Source organism: Rhopalosiphum padi, chromosome 2 (assembly GCF_020882245.1).
Source record: "Rhopalosiphum padi isolate XX-2018 chromosome 2, ASM2088224v1, whole genome shotgun sequence".
NCBI lineage: Eukaryota > Metazoa > Arthropoda > Insecta > Hemiptera > Aphididae > Rhopalosiphum > Rhopalosiphum padi.
This window is the reverse complement of record NC_083598.1, coordinates 50976305-51003610: the sequence shown is the minus strand read 5'-3', so window position 1 is coordinate 51003610 and position 27306 is coordinate 50976305. Positions and strand designations below refer to the sequence as shown.

The window sequence follows — 27306 nt, the reverse complement described above, 5'->3', positions numbered from 1 at the left end:
TTATAATAGTACCTAATATATATTGACATATATTTTATAATATTACAGACCCTCTATTTTTTCCATCCACGAAGTAAAGTACTTAAGTTTCACAATCAAGGTTTCGAAAATTGTTCACGTGTCCAAAGGAAATTATATTTTCTAAGGATAAAGATAAAGTTGCAGATTTATTGTATTTTATTATTTTATTAAGTAGGCACACCTTTTTTTTTGTAATTATAATTTTTAAAATGTATATAATTTGTTTCTTTGAATTTCTTATAACAGCTATAATCAAAACTTTACAAATAACATAGTTTTTAATAATTTAAATGTTTCACGTGCCATTGAAATTTGATCAACGGAATCTATAGATTCTAGGCAATTGTCTAAGTTTCTTGTTTGCTAGCGACCACACTGGTCGTAAAATGTGCTCTTAATATTGAAATCTAGTAAACAAGTATAATATACATTTAACATAAAAATAATACAGTTGTATACAGAAAATTAAAATATTTTATTTATCTTAATTCATATATAATGATTCAATTTGTGTAAATTAATTAACTATAACAATAATATGAGTATTTCAGTATTAATAATATAATATGTTATTATAAAATTGTTACTGATGCAAAGTACTTGTTCAAATATTAACTAGGTATATGTTTTTTAATTATAATAATCCTACCTCAATACATCATGCATTTATGTCTTGCATATTGACTCGCCTTAATACCATATAGTAAGTGTATAGTGCTTTTACAAACTGAAAATAATTAAAATGATAGGTAAATTAGATAAATAGCTCTAACCTAGCTGTAATTAAAAACTTAGTATAATAGTATACGGTATACTATGAGGCGCTTGTAGAGTCTTCACGGTACACTTTATTGAAGTTTAGATAGGTACATAATGACAATATTTGGACTATAGTAGACTTAAGGAACGGTAAATACGAATAAAATAAAATTCATCTTACCGAAATGAACGACTCGTAACTTAATTTGTACATGTAATATCCTGTTATTAAAGTTGGTTTTATAGATCTCAAAATCATTAACGTCAGTAATTGTCGTACTCTTTTGTCGCATCGCCACCAAGGAACGTTATACAATGCCGTGCAAACACTTAATTGCTGCACATAGACATAAATTAAATCATTATATAATTACATTATTTAGGTAGGTTTATAGGTTTATCCATACTTTTTGTATGATAAATTCACCAAAAAAATTATTGAGGTATTGATGCCAAACACTCATAAAAATGAAACATATTACACTGATTGTTTCGATTACGCTGGCACTAATCTGAATATAAAATGCGTGATATAACTATATAACTATATAATTATATTCTTAAAACCTAAATAATAATTAAATAAGTAATAACTAATAATAATTTAAAGAGGGTGGTTTTTAAATAAATTAAGCTTTTTAGATAAGTATAGGTACTTACTAGATAGGTTTTACAAAAATACTTCAAGTATAAAATGCAGAAAAAGGAAAATGACTAAGTAAAATTAAAATAATTTTAAATTTGGAATACCTAATAATAATATATTTATTTCAGGCTTATTAAATATTAAATAATATATATAAAGACATATACTATTATTATCAAAACTATATGACATCTTTATGACTCCAATGCAATTTGCAATAAATTATATTTAAAAATAATCATAACTGGTTTATTATATAAAAATCGACAACTGATTATTACTTATCTAGGATAAAAGTATAAATAATTAGCTCTTATATTAGTTTATTAGTTAAATACTTATATAAACATTTTGTAATAAAAAATACTAATATGTCTATTTATTTTCACTATTCACTAAAGTTGTTAATTTAATTTAATCATTCAGAAGTAGGATTAAAGATATAGGTATATCTTTGATCATGTTCAGAAGATATATTAATGGATTAATTTTTAAAATAGAAATTTTTCAAGAATACCATGTTATGATGTAATTTGTTTTTATTTTAGTTAGGTATTAAAAAAAATCAATGTGCGAAATTATCATATACATACAGAATGATGATTCACCAAGTGTGTTTACCTCCATTTAGTGTAACCCTAAGAATGAATTTATTCGAATCCTAGTTTTCGGAATTTTTAATTAGGTATAATTTAGAATCAAATTTTAAAATTTTTAGATTTTTTATACCATTTAATAGTAATCTGTGGTGTTATCAACTTTTAATATTTAAATAATAATAAATACTTTTTTCTTGTAAATTATTAATCAGATGACTTTTTTGAAAATGTCGATCAAACTCAAAATTCGAACAAATGATTTTGAGTTATTTTATTTAACATTGTATACCAAGGATAATACAGGTCTATGATAATATATGTTTGATAAATAAGGCCGATAAGGGTCTATGATTCATTACTCTAATACTCTATGTTTAAAAATTATAACCATCTGCTTAATAATTTACAGTGAAAAAAGTTAATAGGTACCGTTAACTGAAACAATGCAAATGTCAACGAGGTTATTCCATGTAAATAATCCATAAGTATAAGTGTGCTAAATAGTTTACGTATATTTTTTATATAACTGCAAAAAAAACAAATGACAACTAGAATATGTTTGTACAAATAGTTTAAATACAGGTTCCTACTATAATAATTCAAAACATTCACAATAATATATAATATAGCTATTAGCTATAAAGTGATACAATTGTATGATGTGATATTGATATATTAAATAAATTACCTACATATTTAAGTTTAATACATACTTGAGGATTAGAATGTGGTGTTTCACACATTCTCGGAGTGTTGAGTAGCAATGTATTCGTTGTTTTTCAGTATACATTAAAGTTTGGTTGGTACACGAAGAATTTTCAACTGTAAAAATATTACATTACAAATTTTAGGCGGACATCCGGGGCTAATATTACGCCACACTGGGTCCGTCAATTTTACGGTTCTATTTAAAATTAATGATGTTCCATACTATTCAATAAATGTAATGCAATATCCATTAGGTAGTCATTACATTGATCTATTAAAAACGAAACTCAACGGAGGTTTAGGTACACTAAAGTTGTATCATCTGTTGTCTGTTATCGATAATTTAAATGGTTATTACAATAACAATCAGGTATTTGTTCAAAATTCAATTTATATTATTTATTACTTTTTAATTATTACATCAACATGACAACATTCTTCGAAAAGAAAGTACCTATATAAGTACTAAATACTAATCCAACTTTAATGTTATAAACCTATAAACAACTATTTATTTTAATAATAAATAATTTTGACCATTTTGTCAAATAGGGTTTAGTTTTCTCGTAATTAGTGATATTGGGGAGTTGTGACGATAGATCATTTATTATTAGATAGTAGAGTAGTTTAATTTAAAATAATTAAAAAGCACTTTTGTAAGAAAACATTACTGTCATTAGTGTAATATAAGTCACTTAATACATATATTAAAGCTGAACAATTCAATATTTATCTGAATATTTTACTTTTACATACTTACCTAATAGTAACGAATTGAAAAAGCGAATAAAGGCTACTAATAAAAATGTTTCTTGTCATTTACCGGAATTTGAATATGAGTAGTAGGAACATCAAATAAAATTGATCATCAATAATTCAAACAATTATCTACAAGTTAAAATTATTCAATATTTATAAAACAATGAAACTATTTGTGACTTTTAGCTACTAATTGCTCAGGTGCTTTCCTAAATAAATTTTATAAAAACAATATTAAAAGATGAGTAAACAAACGAGGTAGAATAGATGCAACACTGATGGTTTGTATAGAACAAAAATTAGTCACTGAAAATAGTTTCTCCGATAAATCATGAAGTTAAATTTCAAAATCTACATCTTTTCAACCAAAGATTAAAACTTAATAAAGCATTTTTAAAAGTTACTAGTTAGGTAGTACATATTTATTATTTAATATTTACTATATTTTAACATAATTGTGCTTACGTGACAAATACATGTTACTGTTACATATAATAATTAAATTTCTTTAATGTATTATATAATTTTGGAAAGTTAATTTAAAAATAAATGTAATGATTTTACGATTCATATACTCTTTTGAGGATTCTGGATCAATCGACCAAAATACTGACAAGACTAGATATACTACTAGAGACTGTCGACTAATTTTTGGTGCATAATTATGATCTTTGTCAGACCTCAACTTATTTTTTCCACCAATTAAAATTGAGGACGCACACCCTTCAAATTTATAAAGACGACTCAACTAAATTTAGACAGTCTGCAATTTTTAAAAATAAAAATACCTAACTGCATATATATTATTGTCTGTATTTTAGTTGTTGGTCGATTGTATATCTCCCTCTTTTGAAAGCAGTTATAGCTTATTTTTACAAGATTGAAAACAGTAACTAAGGTTTAAAATGGTAAAAATATTTGTTTTAACGAAAACTGGTATAAAAACAATGGGTACTCGTCTAATATGCTACCTATACTGCTACTTCGTTGGTGTAGTATGCTACCTACCGTAAAATGATACCTACCAAAACAAAAAAAAAAATAATAATAATTTATTAATTTATTGTTGTAAAGTACTTTATAATATTTTTATACGCCATTATATATTATTATTTATTACAATATATTTTATATTATTTTTACATCATCCCAGAAAACATCTAATAAGTCGTGTTGCGTATGAATGGACCGCCCCACCTCTTCCTTAAATTGTAGGTCTACAAATATGTTGCTCCTCGGGGTTTAATTCCGTATTTACTATTATCTAAAGAATCAGAACTATTGATCTGAATAAATAATTGATCCTAGTTCTATTTCATTTTGTATTATTGGTAATAAAGTTGCCTTATCTATTTTTTACACTTCAAAAAATCTTCGTTCTACAACCCCATTAACATTTTTACAACACATACCAAAAATACACGGACTTCGAATGCGAGTACCGTAATTTTTTGAGTTGAATGATCATCATCAATAACGTTAGCATCACCTGATACATTTTCATCTACATTTATCGTAATGAATCAAATGTACTTCCACAATAAAATGAAATAAAATAAAAATAACTACGGGAGCCTACTGTCGGTAAGTAGCATATACTACACGTATACAGTTTTTTGGTAGATATTATTTTACGGTAGGTAACATATTAGACGAGTACCAAACACTGTACACCAATTTTCGGTAAAATGAATATATTTGTTTTAGTTATACTTAATTTAGAAACGGATATAAAATATAATTTTAACTAAATATTTATAATGGTATTTTCTAGAAATAGTTTAATTTTCAAAAAAAAAAAATTATATTGATAGGTGCAATTTACAAAGATTGAAATATTTAACTTTTATAGTTTAATTCCGTTTGTGTTAATATAATTATTGTTTTTAAATTAATCATCTTGAAAAATTAATACGAAGATCGAAGACAGTTTGGCGACACTTCAATAATTTCGAAAATATCAGATTATTTATAGTAATATAATATAATAATTTAATACTCACGTTGTGCTAAATTGTTTTCGTTATTATTTAGAGATGTGTTTAGTAATTCGATTTGACCACCGGCAGCATAAATTGCCCCAAAAAAATATGTATCAATTCCCAAATATACTAATATGATTAATACCAACGCAATAGAATGGCAGACAAAAAGTACTAAAAACATCCAATTTTCGTTCAATGTGAATGGTATCCAACAGCTTAAAGGGTAACTTTTTGGATCATTGTAGTATTGAAAATCGGATCGGTCACTATAATGCATACAGTAAAGGTAACTATTGAAATAATTGGATAAAAAAGTTAAGTTGATCGCTTAAATATAATATAACCATTAACCACACAATAAAAATACAAACAAACCAGAGTTCTTCCCGTTGTTTAATACAGCAATAGATTTTTTTATTAGCAGGAGCAGATTCCAGAATCGGTATCAATCAGACTCTCCCTGGATTATAAACTGGAACTATAGACACAGAGATGGGATTTTTGGATGCCTATTTCCAACCTTTATGTTAAAGTTTATCTTAAAGTTTTGTCGTTTATAAAATTATATTTGATTTGTTAAAATCAAAAATAGTGTGTGCTGTGGTATTTTGTTACATACAATGAATCGATAATGTATTCAATTTTTTTCTATTGACCTTTTTAGAGTCAAAATTGAAATGTGCAATTTTTGGATGCAACCGCTAAATCTCTTGCCTGAGAGGAATCTTATCTTTTAGTCTGTGCTGTTATCGGAGAAATTAAGAATTACTTAAGTTAACAAAATTAAAAAATAAATGATAATATTTTGAAAAATAATATAAAAAATTTCATTTACTTTACCCTTTTGAATAAGTCAACAGGGGGCTGACAATTATTAAAACAGCCGCAACAATACCACCGAATAAATACCAATAGCTGATCTTTTGCATTTGTTTTAAATAGTCGGCAGTAAATGCATCAGCTGAGCGTCCGTATGCCATCGATCCTTGAGTTTGTAATTGTGTCAATGCGGTTTTGAGCTGAGCAAATTCCCAGTTGAACAACGTCATGTAAAGCCATTTGTACAGGCCCGAGAAAAACATAGTCCAAATATCTATGGTCTTTGCCAACATTGTTAGGTCGGTGGTGACCAACATCTGAACCATCATCAGAATCGTAAACAAGGCCAGGATGATAAAAATGATTACCCTGTAAAAATTAAAAGCCAGACGCGTCCATATCGTCGAATCACTCGAGGGAAACACACCGATCCACCGGAGAATATTGTATGCAGACGATAGATAATCACAATTTTCCATTATTCCGAATGAGTATTTTTATAATAGTGTTGTAAACATGACCCAAACGAATGACGTGAGTTTCAGCTTAGGAGACTCATGTGATCACCATCGAAGTTAATAACATATTTTACCTATATATTATGCATATTCACTTATTATAGTACCTTAGTGATGGAGTTATGCCCGAATGTTCTTTTCGATTTTATATGCATTGGTTTAATATTATAATAGCAGCTACCCACTTTAATTTTTTATTAGAGGTAATAATATGTTAATATGACAATTCCAAACATATTATATAGTTTACGGAATCTAAAACTATATATTTGCTTCTAATAACATAATCATTATTGTTATATATCATTATATATATATATATGATCATTATATGATATATAATAGGTAATGTATATGTTTAGACACTAATAGGTTGTAGGAATAAGTATTATGTAAATGCAACTTACATTTTTTTATACTTAAATATAAATATTCACCATGTTATAAAAGTATAAAACATATCAATATCTTACCCAGTGTGGGTTATTATTTTAGTATTTTACAATAACTATAAAATAAAATTGCGTCAAACCCAGCAAGATGTTAACTGCATTGTTTACTTTATCGCTATTAGCATTTATATTAGAGTGAACTGATTTTCTACCAAATTTAAAATTGAGAACATTATCTATGTTTGAACATTGTTTTATTTTGCAAAATTTCAATTTTAAAATAAGATATGAGCATATTTCAATTATAATATTTTTACATAAACTTATATATGGTTTGTATAAAAATTTAAATATTGTAAAATAGTTGACGTACAAACACGTATTATGTTTTTAAATTTAAGTTTGACTATTCACTCTTACACTATCGCGTGGGTCTGAGAAAAACAAAGTATCTATAGTAGTATAGTGTGCTGACATTCTCTTTGATGCTATTTGTATAATTATTCTATACTATATATAGTTGTATAATATTATTAATAAAACCTAAATAGAAGATTACAATTGAATTCACGGATTTTTCATTAAGATTTATAGGATGCAGATTGCACATTTTACCGATACTTTTCTTTAACTTAAAAAATGTATACGAATGGCGATTAGCTACCTTTTAACTGTCTTATCTAAATGTCCAGATTATCTATATCCTATATGATATGTTGATAAATGTCATATCATGAATTCGAATTTCAAAAGTTTACGAAAAATTATTATAGTTAGGAAAATCAACATAGAATTATACGTTAAAGTTTTGAAAAGATTGCAACGCAGTGCGAAGAACACGGCCCCATATTTGGGCGAGTGGCAACTGGTTTCTTCACCACGATAATGTGCCACCTCATTCATCGAACCTGGTGCAACAGTTTTTGGCAAAACATAAAATTGTTCATCTCCGCAAGCCTCTGTATAGTCCTAACGTAGCTCCCTTTTTCTATAAAATATATTTAATGGGTACAGCATACTTACCACTTACCTAATATTATTGTTTTAATTTTAATACTACCTAATAATATACATTGTATATCAAATATTTATTTAAAAACATAATAATTGTAATATATAGTATAATCTAGAAAATATTTTATTTATTAAACTATACATTAATAATATATTAAATGGAAAACATTAAATGAACATTTATTAATTAGACGATTCGTACAATAGTACTTACTTTGTTGTCTAACTGATAATATGTAAAAATATATTTTTTTGGTTTTATCGAAACACTGATATTATAATTTAAGTATTAATTATAAATTCTGTATTTTTTAGAATAAAAATTTTATAATAGTGTATTATAATTTTATATACCTACGATCCGAACAAACAACTTAAGTTCAGCTTCAGCTTATGAGGATCGTGCAATAACCAACGCTGTTGGACATTTATATTTATTTATTATATTTACGAGACTAGCTCTTTAGAAAGATCAAAATAAATATCTACAAATATTATAATTAAATTATAGTTATAAAATATATTTAAAAATTGACTACAAGTTCTGATCAACTATAATATATACATCGAAATTGGTAAAAATATTAATAAAGGTGGAAAGCGACGTCATTGATAGAGACGTTAATACGTTATAGACTTCTGATTGGTTCTTTAAATAGTTAGAGGTGCACGGAGGAATGTAAACAGTAGTAATTAGTATAGTAGTATTTCTTAAATTTTGCTGTGAGACTTAAGTTAATTAAATAATTAAATTTGAAAGGTAAGGAGAGTCTAATTGTTCTGATAATAAACCATTTAAAAGAGTATGTGTTTGTCTAGCAAGGGTATCCATATTAAGAAATTCGGAAACGGGTGTAATCATACGGTGGATGGTGTATGTGTATACTGTATAGTATACGTAAATTTAGTGAATCTTAGAAAATTACTCTGTACCATTTCAATCTGACGAGAGTTGTCTTATATATGTAGATCCCAAAGAACAAAGTACTCTAAAATTAGACGGACATACGATATATTATATTAGCCATATGCCCATATATACAATAGAACCTCGATTATCTGAGCCTCCGTTATATGAAACCTCTATTATCTGAATTGCAATTATCGTATCCGCGAACGCAAAGAGTTTTGAAACCGGTGAACATTTTTAGCGGGTTTTGGATTTCGGGTTCATTAACGGGTAAATTTAAAAAAATATAATAAACATTATATGTTCCTATGTATGTTTAATGTAATGTATATAACTCTAATAAAATATTAATAATAATAATAAATATGTATGTGCAAAATATAAAATATTTAACTGTGTTTTAAAAAAAAATTTTTTTAATTTTTAATATCCAAACTTTTGCGTATTTGAACTAGGTGCAGTCCGAATTAGTTCAGATAATCGAGGTTCTACTGTATTATTATTATTAGCCAGTATCCACTTATTATTTACCATAGTATATTATATTATGGGGGGGTTTCCGTTTTCCGCCAAAATGACCCTCGCCCGTTATCACTATGGCCGTTTTCCGCCAAAGGTTATATTCCGATTTCCGCCAAAAAAATTAATATATTTTTTTTGAGAACCCCTGAACTGAATCCATCAAATAGTAATGATTACGATGTACGCGCTATTATTATAGCGATATCCGCAGATAATTGACGGATTATTGTTCGCTATCTGTCTGGCACCTGTACTTTTTATATAATTTTAATTTTTATAATAATGTATTATTTGGACGAAAAACTAGTGATGTATAACATGTGATATTTATACTTGTACTGTTTTTACGTACAATTCATATATAATAGCGTATGCTTTGGAAAATACAGTGGGTATAGGCGAATAATAATAGTAAGATAAGATATAGATAATAGTTTATGATCAATATCTGTGTGAGGTGAGGCGCGTGTGTGATACAAGGTGAGGCGCGTACATTGAATCATTACTAATTGATGAATTCAGTTCAGGGGTTCTTAAAAAAAAAATGTATTAATTTTTTTGGCGGAAATCGGAATATAACCTTTGGCGGAAAACGGCCATGGTGATAACGGGCTAGGGTCAATTTGGCGGAAAACGGTTACGCCCTATTATAGAGTTGAATCAAAATTGTTTTTTTTTTTTTTAACTTTAAATGGATTGGACATTGGTTTAATACAATAATACTATAATATTAGCTACCTTATATCAATGTTTTACTAGAGGTAATAATATGACAATTCCAAACATACTGCTTAAGAAATAAAAAATATATATTTGCCTATAATAACATAATCATTATAGACTATATATGGTATACCTATAATGGCCAATAAATATATACATCAGTAGGTTGTAAATATATATCAATATATGCATGTAGTATTAGTATATTATATAGAATTGAGCTTATTGATAACCATCATCGTTCGCCGTCCACGATAATATATATTACCATTATTATCTACAAATATCTACCTAATATATTATGTGTGTCCACTTATTAATACTTTAATATTTATTATACAGTGTCTGAAATGTTTGACTTTAAAGTTTAAATGCATTGGGTTAATAGGTACTCGTACTATAATATAATAAGCTACTTTACTTACTTGCTAGTTGCTACTATTATTTACTATAGTTAACAGTTAGGTATATATTGTTTTGTTTATATAACTATTAACTACCCAGTACCCACTGCTTATGTTTTATAAGAGGTAATAATATAACGATTCCAAACATATTATTGTTTAAGAAATCAAAACTATATACATATCTTATATCTACAATAATGAGTTATAGGTAAGTATAAATAGATATTATATATGCCGTGTGTTTAATTTTAAAGGTAACAGGAAATATTATAACACCAGAACCTTGAATTTAATTCGGATTTTTTATAGTGGTACAGGACGTACACGTGTTTTTAATAAACTTCAATTTTTAGCTATTTTTGTTCGTTCATGTGTAGTAAGCCAGTAAAATAAAAAAAGGTATTAAATAGGTAGCAACTACTGTTTTTTGAGATAGAATTTGGATTGCTTTATTTTTTCTGAGCAAATTAGATTTTTTTTATATTTTCAAAATTGACATTTTTAGAATGGTTAATATTTTCAAATTAGGTAAATTGTAATTATTGTACTTTCCAACAGTCTATATTAATCACGTATTTATAGGTATTACTAATTACTATAAAAATTTATTTAAATTTTAATGATAATTATTATTATGAAATATGAAATATGAATTGCCTACCACCATCACAGCGCGTGGACTGTACTCTGTAGTATCTCATTCACATCAGAAATTTAAAATTACATAATATAATGTAAATAATAACATCGATCTTATCTGATACAAGTATACCAAGGTTTATAGATTATTAGATCGTATATAATCTATAAACCTTGCAAGTGTACAACGGTGGCGACAAGACGACAAATGACGCCTGGATTGCGGCGGCAAATGATGGCCCTGCTCCAGTGCTCCCAATCTGTCCCATTTCTTTCGCGAAAAACAAAATGTCTCTTAAGTACCTATATAAATATACTAGTAAAAAAAAACGCCGTTTGACTTTATATGAGTACCGACTTGTTTTTTATATTTAGTCGTTGTTTGCGTATATATAGATATATTTATAATATCTGTATTATACAAATGTTTATGTTTAAATTTTTGTTTCAGAAATAAATAATTATCATTGATTTTTTCTTACTTTCAAAACAATCAAAACATATAGCCTTGCCCAAATTTTAATCGCAGATGCAGCACGTAAACCTTCTGTTGCACCCACGCGTGGGCCTTTGATATGTATACATAGAAGTCATAGAACATTATATGATTATTAGTGAATAATTAAATAGCAATAAAAATAATTATTATTATAATATTATTATCATGTACACAGGTACATGTCTCGACTCTTGATAATAAATAAATTTTTATCGAAGAAATAACAGCGTCGGCTGCGACGTTGGCAATCTCAATCAAACTCAGATTGACTTGTGTACAATCGATCGACAAATAAATAAAATATATTATAATAAATTGTTGTACATGGCGTTTACTTTCAATTAGAACCATTTAATATTAAATATTCTCCATATCATCAAAACATTAAACCAAAATACGATTCTATCATCTCACGCAAACTATAGCCACCAATTTCGTTTTTCCACTTTAGCTACCAATAAGTATAATCCAATAATAATAAAAGTATAAAACACAGTTATGTATAATGTCTTATAATTTAAAAAAATCTATAAATGTTGTTATAGATCAATATTAGATAAAAATTAATTAAAAACATTAGTTATAAATGACATACTGTTAATTTCTTTGTTGTTGAGTTTGGCAATTTGATTTTCGATAAATTTTATTTTATCTTTTTAGTCACTCTTATAATTTGTTTTTGTTTTATTTGAATTATTCATATAAGAATATATGTATTCATTTAAAATCATTTTATTACTTTGATGAACATGAAAATATTAGGGTGCGACTGTGCGAGTGATAAAATGAAGAATTAAATTTCGAATGAAATGATTCACATGAGTTAGTGATTCGCCGAAGACAAGTGGAATCATTAAATAATATCTACATTTGTATATTATAATCCCAAGTACAATTATAATATACAATATGCTTAATATTAATGTATGTTTTTAAAGTTGATATTAGTAAGTATTCAAACTTTTTAAATATATTTTTATGAAATATAAATATAATATTTATTTCAACTTACCCATTATAAATTATAATAGTGCAATATTGCAGTTGAAAATTAGTTCTTTCCCTTAAAACCAATGAAGGAATAATTCATTAAAAATTTAAAAATGAATCGCTAAATTATCTTAATTCGTGGTAACAATATTATACATTTTTAGTCCTTATAACCTAACTTTCTATGATGACAAAATTGTTGGTTTAATTATCGCGGTAAAGACTCCAATTTAATTTATTTATATATATAATTTTTAAACAATTAATTATACAAAATTATTAAGTGACATAGGGCGATATCTAGTTTACAGTTTCGATTTAATAGTTTGGCACCTATACATTTAATGAAATGCAACCCAACATACAAGAATTCTTATCAATTTAGCCGACGAAAAACAGCACCTTGGCTTTGGTCACCCAAGACCCAATTTCATACGTCCTGTCCAGTTTTCTATTTCATTAATTTAAAATTTTATAAACTTAAATACATTTATTTTATATTTTTTGTCTATATAAAATTTATTGTTTATGTATATATATATATATATATATATAGTCGTCATACAGATTACCGTGTAAAAATTACTGTACCAATTTGAATATTTGATATTTTAGCAATAAAGTAATACTACAAAATAATTGAATTTATCATACAAATAAAAATGATAAAATAATATATAAGCACAAATATTAAAAGACAGTTGAAAAACGTTAAAAAATGTTGAAGTTGTTAAAATTGAAACCAAGATTTGTCATTCGAACAATTACAACTTTCCAAAATAATGTATCAGTTCAACAAGATTTAACGAAATATTTCCAAGATAAAATATGTATAAATGGTCCAATTACATTAGCTGAATACATGCGAGAATCATTAAAAACATACTATAATAGTGGAAATGTCTTTGGGTCTGATGGAGATTTTATAACATCTCCTGAAGTTAGTCAACTTTATGGAGAAGTAAGTAAAAAATAATATTATTGAAAATTAAAATTACTTTTAGCTTTTGTTTTCAAGTTATATTATTTTGTGTTTCAATTTAACTTTTTAAATGCATATATTTGATTTATAGATGGTTATGCTATGGTTGTTAAGCATGTGGGAAAAAGCAGGATGTCCATCTCCTGTGAATTTAATAGAGCTTGGACCAGGAACAGGAGTAATGATGACAGATATGCTAAGAGTAAGATTACAATATAAAATAGTATATTACTTACTTTTAAACCATAAATGAGTTATACTCAAAAATGTTTAATTAATAGTCATATATAATTCATGATATACATCATAATTTTATGAACATAAACGTGACATTACATATATATAAGAATATTATACAGACATTTTTGCTAGGTATTGAAATTCTAGTTTTCTAAATATTCCTATAGTTCAACAAAATATTTTTTTTTTGTGGTTAGTTTTCTTCCAACAAATGTTCTCCTTCAAGAATCTGATCTGATTCTTTAATACAGTTATTTGCACTATATCCTAACCTATATTTTCAACACTTTTTCTATACTTTTGTCTCAAAATAAAAAACACTAGTTCTGTGCCCTTCTTTCCCGTTCCACGAGTTAGGTTAGGTCTTATGCCATTATGTGGGAATCGCGCTGCCGGACAGTAAACAGTTGCCACCTGTTGTACTCTATTTTGAGACAGAGTATAAATTAAATTATTTAAATTATTCACCTATAAGTCTTTATACCTATTATGACAATATTGAAAAATATATTTAAAATAGAATTTATAATTATATAGGTGTTTTATTATATTTAAATATTAATAAATATTTTATAAGTGATATAGGTACCTAAACATATTAAGATTTGTACTGTAGAGCAGTGTTTCCCAACTTTTTTTACTCGCAGAACCTTTGCAGGAGCTTGAACGTTTTGTGGAACCCCCATATCTTTTTTGGAGCTATTCTATGTTAAAATCATAATTCAAATCAAAAATATTAATTAATTTATATTTTTCCAAATTTCTCACAGAACACCAGTTGGGAAACACTGCTGTAGAGCTATATGCAAATACCTATTGCTTTATAACAATTATTTTCCTTTGTGACTAGCCCAAAAATTATTAATTTGTATTTTTTACAGAAATTTATTAACATAATAATTATTTTTATCTTAACCTTAATTTAATATAAAAGATTTATTGTGGATTCAATTATTTTTACATATAGCCGTGCTCAGACTATAAGTAGATAGTGCTCATATATTATTAGTGGCTCTCTGTTTTAAATTATTTCCTATTATATATATAAATAATAGAAAAATAAAAATCGCACACTTCACACATTGTTTTTGATAGAGTGGTGTGAAGTACTCTTATTCTAATATTTGCTCTAAAAATAATCTAAAATTGACTTAAGTAATTCAGGTATATTTATTACAACTAATGGAACTTTATTATAATCATTATTATTAGAATTATACTTATTGTTAATCATTTGTATATAATATTTATTTAATTTTAAATGTAAAATTCTAGATTTGCCGCCGGGTCTCAGTATCCCACAATGGTCCTCCCATCTAAAATATCTATGCCAGATGGCATACATAAATTAGATGATTGGTGATACTGCTGTGCCTATAGATGGCAATTTTTTAACTTAAAAAAAGTGTTTTATTTGCATATAGAAGTAGCAATGATTGTTGTAAATTTTTTATGTACATCAAAAGTAGTGACTTACAATAATTTTCCCTAGTTACCTGTTAGTCATCCTTTAAAATATTTTTTTTTTTACAGTTATTAAAACAAACTCAATACAGCTCACTTGACCTTAGCATACATATGGTAGAAACAAGTAAAAAATGTAGCTTAGAACAAGCCAATAAACTATGCAGTTCAGATTTACGGATAGAATCGAGCAAATGTTATTATCAACACGGTAGAACATGTGAAAAATACGGAAAGAAAGAGATATTTTGGTATGAATCAATAGATGATATCCCTAGAAATACATTTAGTTTAATAGTTGCCCAAGAATTTTTTGATGCTTTACCTGTACATAAATTCAGGGCAAGTATAAATTATTGAATATTTAAGTCTATAGCTGTTATTATTTATTTACTTTCATATTTAGAAAACTAATGAGAAATGGCGTGAAATAGTAATAGATATTGAAAATTATTTAAATGGAACATTTCGTTATGTCTTAAGTAAGACATCTACAACTACATCAAATTTAATATCTTCAGTATGTTATTTAACTATGTATGAATAAATAAATGTATATTATTTTAATAAGTAATTATTTTTAATAGATAGAATATTATAAATGTTCAAATCTCAGAAATCAAACTGAAATTGAAGTTGGTCTTGACGCTGCTATTATTATGCAGAAGCTAAGTGAGAGAATAATAATAGATGGTGGAATATTTCTATGTATTGATTATGGACAAGATAAGCCTATAACTGATACCTTTAGGGTAAGCTTTTAAGTATTGTTTTTCATAAACATCAGAATAATAAATGTTTATATATAGGCTTTTAGTGGACACCAACAAGTTAATCCATTACATAATCCTGGAACTGTAGACTTGACAGCAGATGTTGATTTTGGCAGACTAAAAAATGTTGCTGGATCTGATATCTTGGCTTTCGGACCAATTTGCCAAAATATATTTTTAGAGAATTTGATGATTAATTTGAGATACCAAGTAATTTAAGATACCATATGGTATATAATAAAAATACTTATTGTAATAAAATTAATTTATTGAATGTTTAAAGAATTTGCTGACCTTGACAAAAAATGAAAAAGAAGCAACATCATTGACATTTGGTTATAATAAATTAATGGAAATGGGTAATAAATTTAAAATAATGGGAATGGTACCAGCAACAATGGCACCAATATTACATAATTATCCGATTAGTGGATTTGGTTTATATAATTCAACAAAAAAGTGAGAATACTATTGAATTAATATAATTAGATAAATATAAAATTTAACACCTTATACATTGTATATATAATTTACAAACTTCCAAACTATGACCGATTCAATTAATTTATGTTTTTTGTAGTAAGTTGTTACAAATAATTAAATAATAAATATAAGCAAAAACTAAATAAATACACATTACATATTTATATAATATATATTATGTAAGTCGTTTGTGCATAATATCTTTTTGTAATTATATAGCACTTTGTGCATCACATAAATAATTTATATTTAGATTCTGGCCCACAAGAGAAGTAAACCGCTCTGTAGACCAACAGCAGCGACTGACACCAATGTTGTGTTAGTATGTCAAACGGGTGGGGAATAAATAAACTCAGGTGCATTTTAGTCAGACAGTTTACTTCTCATATGGTCTAAAGAATAGAAATTCTTATTAACTTTCTTTATTTTTAATATTAGAGAAAATTTGACCTATGGTTTGTTAGAATTTTTTTTCAATATTTTAATTTTGAAATGAATAATGAGCATTTATAAATTGTAATATTTTACACATATAAAACTCGTTTCAATACTAAAATATTGAAAAAACCACATACCATTGAGATGCTCTTTTAAAAAGTGAAAATTCAAAAAGTGTACATATACATACATTACTAATCCAACAGCCAGTGTTGATAAATCGATTGTTCAGTAAATTATAATATTAAAAAATATTTAAGCTATATTATTAATTACTAAAGCACATATTTAATTGATTGTATAACTCACTCAGTTTATCTTAGCATTTGTGTACCAAAAAAATTTGAAAAACTATGGACCTAAAACTATATTGTTCAAATATTTATGGTTACCAAGTGCCAAGATGAATTGAACGGATTATATAAGAAATCACCAACTAATTTCTATGGGGGTCCTCTATGAAACATATTAAACTTTCCAAACACTTATAATGATTACATACCTTAAAAATGAATAACCATTACACAGTTTATTTATAAAAAATTAAAAATTATTATGTATTTTATAATTACACAACCATCAGGGTTTGTAAAAAATGTGTCTGTGATTCTTGGTGATCCCTGGATTATACTATATGTATTAAGTTTTATCTCTTTTAATGATCTAATAAAATTAATTTATGATATATGATATGAAGTGGACGTTAATTTATGTAAATATCTAGTAAACATATTAAATAATCAAACTTTATATATTTGTTTTTGAAAAATAACATCATTATATTAAATATATGTTTTAGAATAGAGATTACCAATTTTTTTTATGTTCATCCATTGACACTCCACCAGGTCCTCTGAGTACTATCATTAATAAGCCTCCAATAACTGAAAGAGTCTAATTATAAAAATAAATTAGTAAACCCCAACAAATAATAATAAATCTTTAATATATTAATATAATTACTTGGAAGAAATCATATTTTAAAAAATCACGAAGAGGTTTTGTTTCAGGTATTGTCCACCAAGCATTATAATAGAAATTTAAACTTGTTAAAAACAAAACAAGCACCAAAGCACTAAGTTTAGTTTTGTAACCAATAAAAACTAATACCATCATAACAGTTCCTAAAAAGTCTTGAACTAGCTACAAAAAAAAATTAAAACATTAATTATCGGCATATGTAAACAATATTATAGTATCTTAAAATATAAACCTGGAAAAATGATATTTCAAATTTTAATAGTGTAATGAACATAAATGCAATCAAGCATCTTCCTGTCAGTTGCATATAATTTTTTTGTTTGTTTTCTCCTTAAAAACAATAAACATATTAGTTTTTAAGTCTAAATTTTAATAATATTGCAACTTACCCAATGATGGAATACCAGCAAGCAGAGATTTTGACTCTACTTCACTATCAGCAAGAACTAATAATAATGCTCCAATTAAGGCAAAATTTCTCAGTAAAAAATGGAAATCCCATAAAATACTGTAAGCTACTGTCTAGATACAAAATGCAAATACATTTTATTCATATGTTTAGTATAAACATTATTAGTTAAAGATAAAAGATTAAGATAATTAAAATTTATGGCTTACTTGTAATACAACTATAAAAAATAATATTCCACAAGCTATTCGGACATGTTTTTGTAGTAAAATAAGTATACATCCACCCAACTGTCCAACTAAATTAATAAGAACAAAAATAGTAGCCAAAAACATTCCACAATTCCAAGACATATCCATGTATCTGCTCTGTTCTGACCACTGAAAATACATTCGGAGGCCATCTTCTATAAATGTTGATATCAAACATAACCGAGATGCTGTTGGCAAGTATGCATTACAATTTTTAACAACCTACAAAAATGATGTGTAAATAGTGAGTAATTTTTCATATTTAAAATTTATTAATACAATATATTATATTGTATTTGTTGTAACTAATTACCAGTTCTGAAATATCTTCTGCTTTGTCAATATAGTTTTTAGGTATGAATGCCATAATAGTACACAAAAAGTAGAAAACAAATAAACTTTAATAAATAATCTAATGTTAAAATATTACACTAACATACACATAATGTATTATTACAATAAATATGAAAGTAGGTCTACAGTCTAATGAAAAATGTACAATTGTTTTTTAATATTTGTTTTTTGAAAAATGTTCATGTTGATGATGTGATCGATCGGATGATAGTAACGTTTTAGTTATCGACGTCATTCATTTTTGTACATTTTTCATTATGTCATTTTTAATTTAAAAATTTTAATATCCTAATGCGAACAAATATAATAGTGGTACCATTCAAGGTTCAAATCTTAATTATTAATTAATTCTGTTATTTTTATTTATGATAAATTATAAATTATAATTATTTGTAATTTATTTTTTCGAAAATTTTAGTTATTTAAAATGATAGAATATTTTGATTTTGAATATAACTTCTGACTTATCAACATATATTTTGCTATCATTGTTATCAATTATAAAATAATCATTAATTTGGTAATTATTACTATAAGTTGACATTCCAAGCCAATTTTAAATCGTTGAGAAGTTTCTAATTTTAATGTATATTATATAATTACAAATTATTTTTACATTACAGTATTAAGTTTTTACCTATATGTTTGCTACAATTTTGCAATAAATTAATTTTCATCCGAATTGAAAAGGTAATAGTATATAATTTAGCTAATTAAAAACGTTTTGACTAATAATTGAATTCATGTTCCTAACTCCGCTATTAATAATCTTCAAACCACTTAAATCAATTACAAGATTGGTTCAATCTATGGGAAATAAAAGTCAACGAAACTAAATCCACTTGCATCACCTTCAACAAAAGATTAACTTGGGCTAACCATATAAAATTAAAACGATCATCACTTAACATCAGGCTCCACAAACTAAGACCATTACTTACATTCAAAATTTCTTTAAACAACAAAACACTAATTTATTAACAATTACTACGTCCTGCAATGAAATATGAATCCAACTTTGGAGAATCTCAAAATATTGAAACCTAACCTGTTATTTATTTATTTTTCATTAACTTGTCATATTGGTACATTATTGTTGCTTATTTTTTTTATCTCGATTTTCAAGAACACAACTAACCATATTTTAACTCAATTTTACTTAATAACTTCATACATTAAAATATGAAGAAAAAAAAAATTAACCATTTTTATTTTAATATTAAATTTTTTTTTTTTTAATTTAATACTTAAAATTGTCATACACAGTAATCTGTATTTATTATTTGATTGACCTTATGTTTTTATAGCTTGATTTCTTTCAGTTAAAGGATCAAAAGCTTCAAAATGATTGAAATCACTTGTAATGATAGATTGGGGAAAAAAGTCAGAGTAAAATGTAACCCTGAAGATACAATAGGCGATTTAAAAAAATTAATCGCAGCTCAAACAGGAACAAAATGGGAAAAGATAATTTTGAAGAAATGGTACACAATTTTCAAAGATCATATTAGATTGGGAGATTGTATCCTTTTAATCTTTTAATTAATATTTATATATTTAATACTAGCTGTCATCTGTACAAAATGCACCCGTGTTAAGTTTGGTTGCCTATAATACTAACAATGCTAACATTTAGTGTAAGGATAAAAACTATTTTTTGTTTTCTGATTTGGTGTTAAGATGATATCTCCGACATCAATTTTACATAACTCTCGCCTAAAGTTGCATTTTTTCAATCAATTAATCGATTATGTATCATTCTAATAATCGCATAGCCCTAAACATAATGAAGAGGTAATATATTGAAGTCATTAACCGGGATAAAAACATCATAATGGAGACAAAATTACACACATTGATTATAATTTCATCAAAATCGGTTGAGTAGTTTCGGAATGCATTGAGAACATGTATATTTATTTTATAGGTATACAATTTATACAATTTACAAGTTAATTTTAATTAGTAGATAACTCAGAGGTTTTTTAACTGAGACAAATGCTATTGTGATAGAAACCTCCTCCAGAATATACTCTTTCGTTTTAAAAAAAAAATCTAGAAAATCTGATAAGTAGTTCCAAAGTTTACCCTGTACAAAGATTTTCATTTCACATTTATATAGATAGCTTATATTGTCATATATTTAATAATGTATATAATCTTTGAGTTTATATTATAGTTATGTCATTGATCATTAGATATTATAGTTCCATAATGTTAAGTTGAATGCTATAAATTAATGGATTTTTAATTTGTAAGGTGCTAAACAGCTTTATAAAAATGATTATGATGTTTGGTAGTTGTTTTATATCATGATCAATTTAATAATATTCAATGAGTCACAATGACTACAATACATCAATACATGGCATGGTATTTTATTATCAGACTAATTGTCCCTGTGCACTTCATTACCCTTAAAAATATACCACCACTTATATGATTCAAATTTTGTTTAATTTGTTATTCAATACTTAGTTTAAAAATATTCAAAACTTAAAAAAGATAAGATTTAAATTCAACTTAACTCTTTTATTTTATAAAAATTGCCATATATCCATGCTATTACTTTGTTTTCTCTTTGCATTCTTTCTGATATTTTTTTTATATTTTCTCTGCTACTTAAGATCACAATGTGATATTAAATAGCTTTTATACCTTCCTCAAGAATTGGATTATCAAATTTTAAAAGAAATTTTTTAATTTAAACTGATAGTTCTACAAATTAGTGTTTTAAAAAAAAAAAAAAAAACAAACAAACTCTTTGGCTTTATTATATTAGTAATAGATTCTGAGTAAAATTATAAATGGTTAAAAAAAAATATGTTTAATTATTTTACTGTTTTTGTGAACACTGGACATTTTTAAGCAGGAGTTTTAAAAAGTTTGTACTTGATTTAAAGATCAGTTTTAAATCAATACATTGTATTCAAACACCTAGAATTAGTTTTATAACAATGGAATATTACAATACATATTTTATAGATCATTATGTTTTTTCGAGCCTTTATATTACACTCAGACTTTTATTTGTCTGTTTTATAAGCAATCACTCATAAATTCACCGATAGACCGCATACTATATGACAGCCGTTCACTTTAATACACATTTTCACCACAAAAATTTAAGATTTAGTATGGGAAGTAAAATTTTTCTAGATTATTTTATAAAAAGATGAGTATGAGTTACAAATTTAAAGTTAATTTAAGGAACAGATATCTTGATAATGGTATATAGAATCCTATAAAAATAAATAAATAAATAAGAAACTAGCGTGTTAGTATGTCAAAGAGAATTAGGTTGTTGGCAAATGCTTAGTGCTTCAAATTTTATTGAGCATATTTTTTACTTATATTTATATAATTTGTTCTATAGATTTCAAAATTATATTAAAACAATATAATTAAGTCTTTGTCTAAAGATAGTTATGATAACAAAAATTAATTTAACTAAAAATGGCATTGGTTATAGCTTATAGGTAGTTGCGATAAGCCGATAACTAATAAGTACCTTACCTTCAAAGTTGATTTTTAACACCATTTTTTATACAAGATGATAATTTTAGCATGCTCACCCCATTATTATGCTTAAATTATGCATATATTCAAATTCTGATTTTTACATAGTTTCAAGTTGTTAAAAAACAACATTTTTATTAAAAAATTATATTTTTTAAGTCTTTACTTTTTTGAATGACAACATAGTTTTAATTTCATATTCCAAAGCAGAATGTTTTTCTGAGTATTTTGATACATAGAAATTGAATTTAAGGCGAGTAGTTTATGAGTTATATGTAGGTCTCGGAAATTGATGCATTTTTTTTTTTTTTTTGGTACTTTTTAGACGATGCACTCCTGACTACAAATGTGTTTCATTAATATGTGAATCTGAACAACTAATTTTTATTTTGCATTTTTGTTACATTTTTTGGTGTTATACTTTTAAGTCATTTTTTAACATTTTAAGGTCATTTTCCCACATTTTTACTGATTTCACTTCTTGTCAACCATTATGTCGATAACTTACTTAAAACGTCTACTATATTTTAATTTTTAAAGACATTTTTTGTCATTTTGAGTAATTTCTAAGCTTTGATAAAGGTATGTAGAATTTTATAGTAAAATAGAATACAATTTAAAAAAAAATATATTTTTATTAATTTAAAACAAATATTTATAATTTTAGATCATTTTTTAATGACATTTTTATGTCATATCAGTATTTTGGGGGTAATTTTTTAATGTTTTTAAGGTCATCAACTTCCTAGTCATAGTTATAAGTATTTAAAGTTTTGATGCACGAAGTGGAGTGGTACGGGTTTACCCCACAAAATGTTTATCCACTACTCCACTTGTCTAAACTTTAAATATGTATAACTCAAAAATGTTTTTTAACAACTTCTGTTTAACTATGTAAAAATCAGAATTTGAATATGTGCATAATTTAAGCATAAAAATGGGGTAACCATGCTTAAAAAATCACCTTGTATATCAAAGAAGTCCAAGTTAAAACTGTTTAAGAAATCACTTCACTTGGTAAACATTTGAGCTGTTTAGTGCACTACTGAATCTATTATGATCAAGTATAATATTAAGTTAAAATGTGAATTTCTTTAAATATCATATAATATTATAATGTAATATAATTTTCCTTAATAACTTTTGTTCAGATGAAATTCATGATGGCATGAACATAGAACTTTACTATCAATAAATACATATAATAGAAACTGACTGTCAATTTTTTTTTTTAATACATAACATAATTTAACTAATAAAGATTACGTTTTAAAATAATGTTAATAGTTTTATTCACTCAAAATTTCATACATTTTTTTTTTTTTTTTTAATGTAAAAATATAGATTAAAATTGTTATAAATAATTTTATGTCAAATTAGATTAATGTAGCCTAGATGCATTAACATTATTTGTATGTACTGCTACTAATCCTTCTGCGAGTTCGTATTGAGTACAATGTTCACTATTTAATAAATCTCGTATATGCTGAACAATCAAATCAATAGCCACTGCAAAAAAAAATATTTATGTATATATATATATATATATATTTAAGATCATGATTACAACTTATACTATACTCGCCGCAGAATAAGAACGTACCTGGGCGGCAGACCAAAAAAGGTTCAACGCGTGCAGGTTTGTAGCTAATTGGCTAACAAAAACGAAAAGGAATAGATATATACCGTTTAACTATGACAAGGTTGCGGTGGAAAATCAGTCTGCTGCCTGCGCAACGAGGTACATTCTTATAACCGTGTCGAGTATGCTTTAGTTTATTTATTTTTATAAATTCTTAAATATTTTTATTAGTTATACAATTTGTTTATTATTTTTATTATTTTTTTTTTTTGGTACAGCTTCAACAACTTAAGTTATTAGTTTACAAAGATATTAAATTATTAATGCTACATAGGAAACTTTTATACTATAAGTTGCATTAAATTGAATAAATTTAGTTGAATTGTAACTGAAAAAAAAAATGATTTTGTAACTAAAATTTGTGGATTCTTTCTGTGTTTAATGTTGAGGTATAAATAAAATGATTTGGTTTTTAAAAATATTTGTATGTAACAGTTGTTATCGGTTTAAGTGTGGCAATTTAAAATAAATAATTATTACTCTATGAAGTATAAAGTTATTGGAAAACAGAAACAATACACAAATAATATGTAGCTTTTAATTTACTGAACAACTGAACTATTGAAAAGAAAATTTAAACTAATATATTTAACTTAATTTAAATCTTTTTCTAGAGAATAATTTTTTTAACATAAAAATTAGTAGAATAATATTACCAAAATTCTCTGCTCCTCTTGGTATGATAATATCCGCAAATTTTTTAGTCTATAACATTTTGAATATTATGAATAAAATAAATACCATTCATAGTAATAATTTACAAAAATTAAAAATTAGTTACCGGTAAACAAAATTCTTCAAAAGCAGGTTTTACAAAATTCATATATTGATTTAATACTTGTTCTAAATCTCTGCCTCTTTCATTGATATCTCTAGGAACTAAAAAAATTATTGATACATGTAAACTTAACCTAAATATACTAGATGAACTAGTTAATTACCTCTTCTGGCTAATCTAGTATCTGAATCTGTATCTACGAACAATTTCATATGAAATAGATCTCGTATTGCAGGAAAATAAAATGCTAATATGCCTTCAACAATCACAACATCTGCAGGATAGATGACTATATTCTCATTCTTACTCCTAAAATTTAAAAAAATAACATTTGAAACTATGAATGGTTAATACAAAATTTGTGTGGACTTGTATGAGTAACTAAATAAAATATAATTTTTATCACATCATATAACAACAAGTAGAGTTAGATAAGTATTAAATAATTGAAATTATATTCTATTCACATTAATAAGAAATTCTGGCAACCAATTTTTTTTTTTTTTTTTGAGTGACGATCGGGTATGCTCATACTACCTGAATTGCCTATTGTGTTAATTAGCCATACCATAAAGTCATATGCGCATCACAACATTGAGTAACTTGAAAAATGTGAATGGGGTTTACAAAAATTAAAAACTATTTATTAAAAAAAAATGATTTAAATACTTTTTATGATTTTACTTTATTATCTTGATTGATGGTAAATTAAATTAATAAATAATATTAAATAAAATAGTAGTAAAAAGCATTAAATATGTTTTAAAATCAATTGTTCATCTGTTTACCTAGAATTTGTTTTATAGTTGTATACTGGAATAGTGCAGGTTTTTCCTGCTTGAATATCGGTCAAAGTTTGAAACATAAAGACTTCATCAAATGCATCTGATAAATTTAAGAATGAATCAAAAGATTAATATAATAATATTTATAGCAACTTCAATTTACAGTATTCTATACATGTATTTATTCATTTTTAAGATAATATTTAATAATTTATTTCAGAAATACCAGGATGATCAAAATTGAATTGTCCTTTAGAAGCTTTGATTTTTTCTGCAGCATTTAATTCTCTATAAAAGCTGTCTTGACTGATTGACACTACTTGTCTTCTTGTTTCATCTAAATTAGTTTGCCCCAATTTCTCTATAATATTTTTGCAAACAGTGGACTATAAAGTAACATTATACAAGGATTATTAATTTGTATGATCTTGAAATACAAATATAGACCATTGACATAATAATTTAACAAAATGTAGTAGGTAATTACTTTTCCACATGCAGTTCCACCAGCCACTCCAATTAAAAACGGTGACTTGGTTTCTGTTTTGGTTAAACAGGAACTATTCATTTCTTTGATTTAAATATTATTATAAAGTATAAAAAATAAAAATATGACAACTCAGTTTAAACTAAATTATATAATTAAATAATAATTACTTTTTCAATCAGATAAATATAAACACTGAAGTACTGAACTTGAAAATTAATATTGTAATATACTAATATTCTTCTTATCATATGATAGTAATATATTACGCTTCAAATTGTTATCAACCAACGGAGATAAAAATAATATTCTGACATGATAACCAAGGTGGATTTAATTATATATATATCCACATGGATGATGACAATAAATTAATACCACAACCAGAGATTTTAAATAGTTATTTTTAATAATAATTTGGTTATTTAAAATCTCTGACCACAACTAATAAGTAATAAAATAATGGATGACATCGACATGCGCCATAAAAAAGAGAATGCGCACTGCATAGAGGGTATATTTGGCAAAAATGCTCGTCTAACATACAATTTTTTTATACAGTATTTACATTTTACAGTAAGGTATTACACAGAAAACAGAATAAATTTAATTAAATTTGATTTATCCTGTAGTATTATTAACTCATAAGCAAATAAGTTAATAACAAAAATAGATAGGTACTATTTAGTTTTTGCGTTAACCGACGATTTTCGGGTATCGCAATTCGCTAATTTTACCTCAAAAATGGATTTTTTGATGCATATGTATAAGAAATTTTAAAGAATAAAAGAATGCTCTTTAGTCGAAATT

The 27306-nt window shown here is 25.7% G+C and overlaps 5 protein-coding genes across 6 annotated transcripts; 2 read left to right on the top strand and 3 right to left on the bottom strand.

Annotated features, from left to right (window-relative positions):
* Window positions 1–202: 202 nt before the first annotated feature.
* LOC132921616 (odorant receptor 22b-like) lies at window positions 203–6883 on the bottom strand. Its single transcript, XM_060984738.1, has 8 exons — window positions 6318–6883; window positions 5496–5743; window positions 2739–2847; window positions 2455–2551; window positions 1188–1292; window positions 962–1117; window positions 671–748; window positions 203–428 (listed from the first exon to the last, which is right to left on the bottom strand). The coding sequence occupies exons 1-7, from the start codon at window positions 6773–6775 to the stop codon at window positions 680–682; spliced, it is 1242 nt and encodes a 413-aa protein (XP_060840721.1). The 5' UTR covers window positions 6776–6883; the 3' UTR covers window positions 203–428; window positions 671–679.
* Window positions 6884–13326: 6443 nt separating this feature from the next.
* On the top strand, window positions 13327–16882 carry LOC132919934 (protein arginine methyltransferase NDUFAF7, mitochondrial). Its single transcript, XM_060981881.1, has 7 exons — window positions 13327–13871; window positions 13984–14094; window positions 15666–15938; window positions 16003–16116; window positions 16184–16348; window positions 16406–16579; window positions 16653–16882. The coding sequence occupies exons 1-7, from the start codon at window positions 13629–13631 to the stop codon at window positions 16830–16832; spliced, it is 1260 nt and encodes a 419-aa protein (XP_060837864.1). The 5' UTR covers window positions 13327–13628; the 3' UTR covers window positions 16833–16882.
* Window positions 16883–18022: 1140 nt separating this feature from the next.
* LOC132919935 (surfeit locus protein 4 homolog) lies at window positions 18023–19476 on the bottom strand. Its single transcript, XM_060981882.1, has 6 exons — window positions 19245–19476; window positions 18890–19153; window positions 18661–18793; window positions 18504–18601; window positions 18254–18433; window positions 18023–18184 (listed from the first exon to the last, which is right to left on the bottom strand). Exons 1-6 carry the CDS (start codon window positions 19296–19298, stop codon window positions 18098–18100), a joined length of 816 nt encoding a protein of 271 aa, XP_060837865.1. The 5' UTR covers window positions 19299–19476; the 3' UTR covers window positions 18023–18097.
* Window positions 19477–19790: 314 nt separating this feature from the next.
* On the top strand, window positions 19791–24082 carry LOC132919937 (ubiquitin-like protein 5). 2 transcript variants are annotated; one of them, XM_060981885.1, is made up of 3 exons: window positions 19791–19975; window positions 20593–20807; window positions 23956–24082. In XM_060981885.1, the coding sequence occupies exons 2-3, from the start codon at window positions 20630–20632 to the stop codon at window positions 23997–23999; spliced, it is 222 nt and encodes a 73-aa protein (XP_060837868.1). In that variant the 5' UTR covers window positions 19791–19975; window positions 20593–20629; the 3' UTR covers window positions 24000–24082. The 2 variants fall into 2 exon arrangements, with proteins under 2 accessions (XP_060837868.1, XP_060837867.1); XM_060981884.1 differs by having other exon boundaries at window positions 19795–19975; window positions 20608–20807.
* Window positions 24067–26746, bottom strand: LOC132919936 (uridine-cytidine kinase). The gene is made up of 7 exons (XM_060981883.1): window positions 26497–26746; window positions 26236–26395; window positions 26013–26109; window positions 25388–25533; window positions 25228–25325; window positions 25103–25151; window positions 24067–24313 (listed from the first exon to the last, which is right to left on the bottom strand). The coding sequence occupies exons 1-7, from the start codon at window positions 26575–26577 to the stop codon at window positions 24186–24188; spliced, it is 759 nt and encodes a 252-aa protein (XP_060837866.1). The 5' UTR covers window positions 26578–26746; the 3' UTR covers window positions 24067–24185.
* Window positions 26747–27306: the final 560 nt, after the last annotated feature.

Bases quoted from the DNA above. Each gene is read 5' to 3' on its own strand.
- LOC132919934 (XM_060981881.1), top strand. From the start codon at position 13,629: ATGTTGAAGTTGTTAAAATTGAAACCAAGATTTGTCATTCGAACAATT. The intron at 13,872-13,983 runs GTAAGTAAAAAA...TTTGATTTATAG, and splicing joins TTAGTCAACTTTATGGAGAA to ATGGTTATGCTATGGTTGTT. The intron at 14,095-15,665 runs GTAAGATTACAA...TTTTTTTTACAG, and splicing joins TGATGACAGATATGCTAAGA to TTATTAAAACAAACTCAATA.
- LOC132919935 (XM_060981882.1), bottom strand. From the start codon at position 19,298: ATGGCATTCATACCTAAAAACTATATTGACAAAGCAGAAGATATTTCA. The intron at 18,794-18,889 runs GTAAGCCATAAA...TTTTGTATCTAG, and splicing joins TTTTTATAGTTGTATTACAA to ACAGTAGCTTACAGTATTTT. The intron at 18,434-18,503 runs GTTTATATTTTA...TTTTTTTTGTAG, and splicing joins TTGAAATATCATTTTTCCAG to CTAGTTCAAGACTTTTTAGG.
- LOC132921616 (XM_060984738.1), bottom strand. From the start codon at position 6,775: ATGGAAAATTGTGATTATCTATCGTCTGCATACAATATTCTCCGGTGG. The intron at 5,744-6,317 runs GTAAAGTAAATG...TATGCATTATAG, and splicing joins CTGTTGACTTATTCAAAAGG to TGACCGATCCGATTTTCAAT. The intron at 2,552-2,738 runs GTATGTATTAAA...TTTTTTTTGCAG, and splicing joins CACCACATTCTAATCCTCAA to TTATATAAAAAATATACGTA.
- LOC132919936 (XM_060981883.1), bottom strand. From the start codon at position 26,577: ATGAATAGTTCCTGTTTAACCAAAACAGAAACCAAGTCACCGTTTTTA. The intron at 25,534-26,012 runs GTAAACAGATGA...TTTAAATTTTAG, and splicing joins AACTATAAAACAAATTCTAG to GAGTAAGAATGAGAATATAG. The intron at 25,326-25,387 runs GTAATTAACTAG...TAATTTTTTTAG, and splicing joins TACTAGATTAGCCAGAAGAG to TTCCTAGAGATATCAATGAA.
- LOC132919937 (XM_060981885.1), top strand. From the start codon at position 20,630: ATGATTGAAATCACTTGTAATGATAGATTGGGGAAAAAAGTCAGAGTA. The intron at 20,808-23,955 runs GTATCCTTTTAA...ACTTTTGTTCAG, and splicing joins TCATATTAGATTGGGAGATT to ATGAAATTCATGATGGCATG.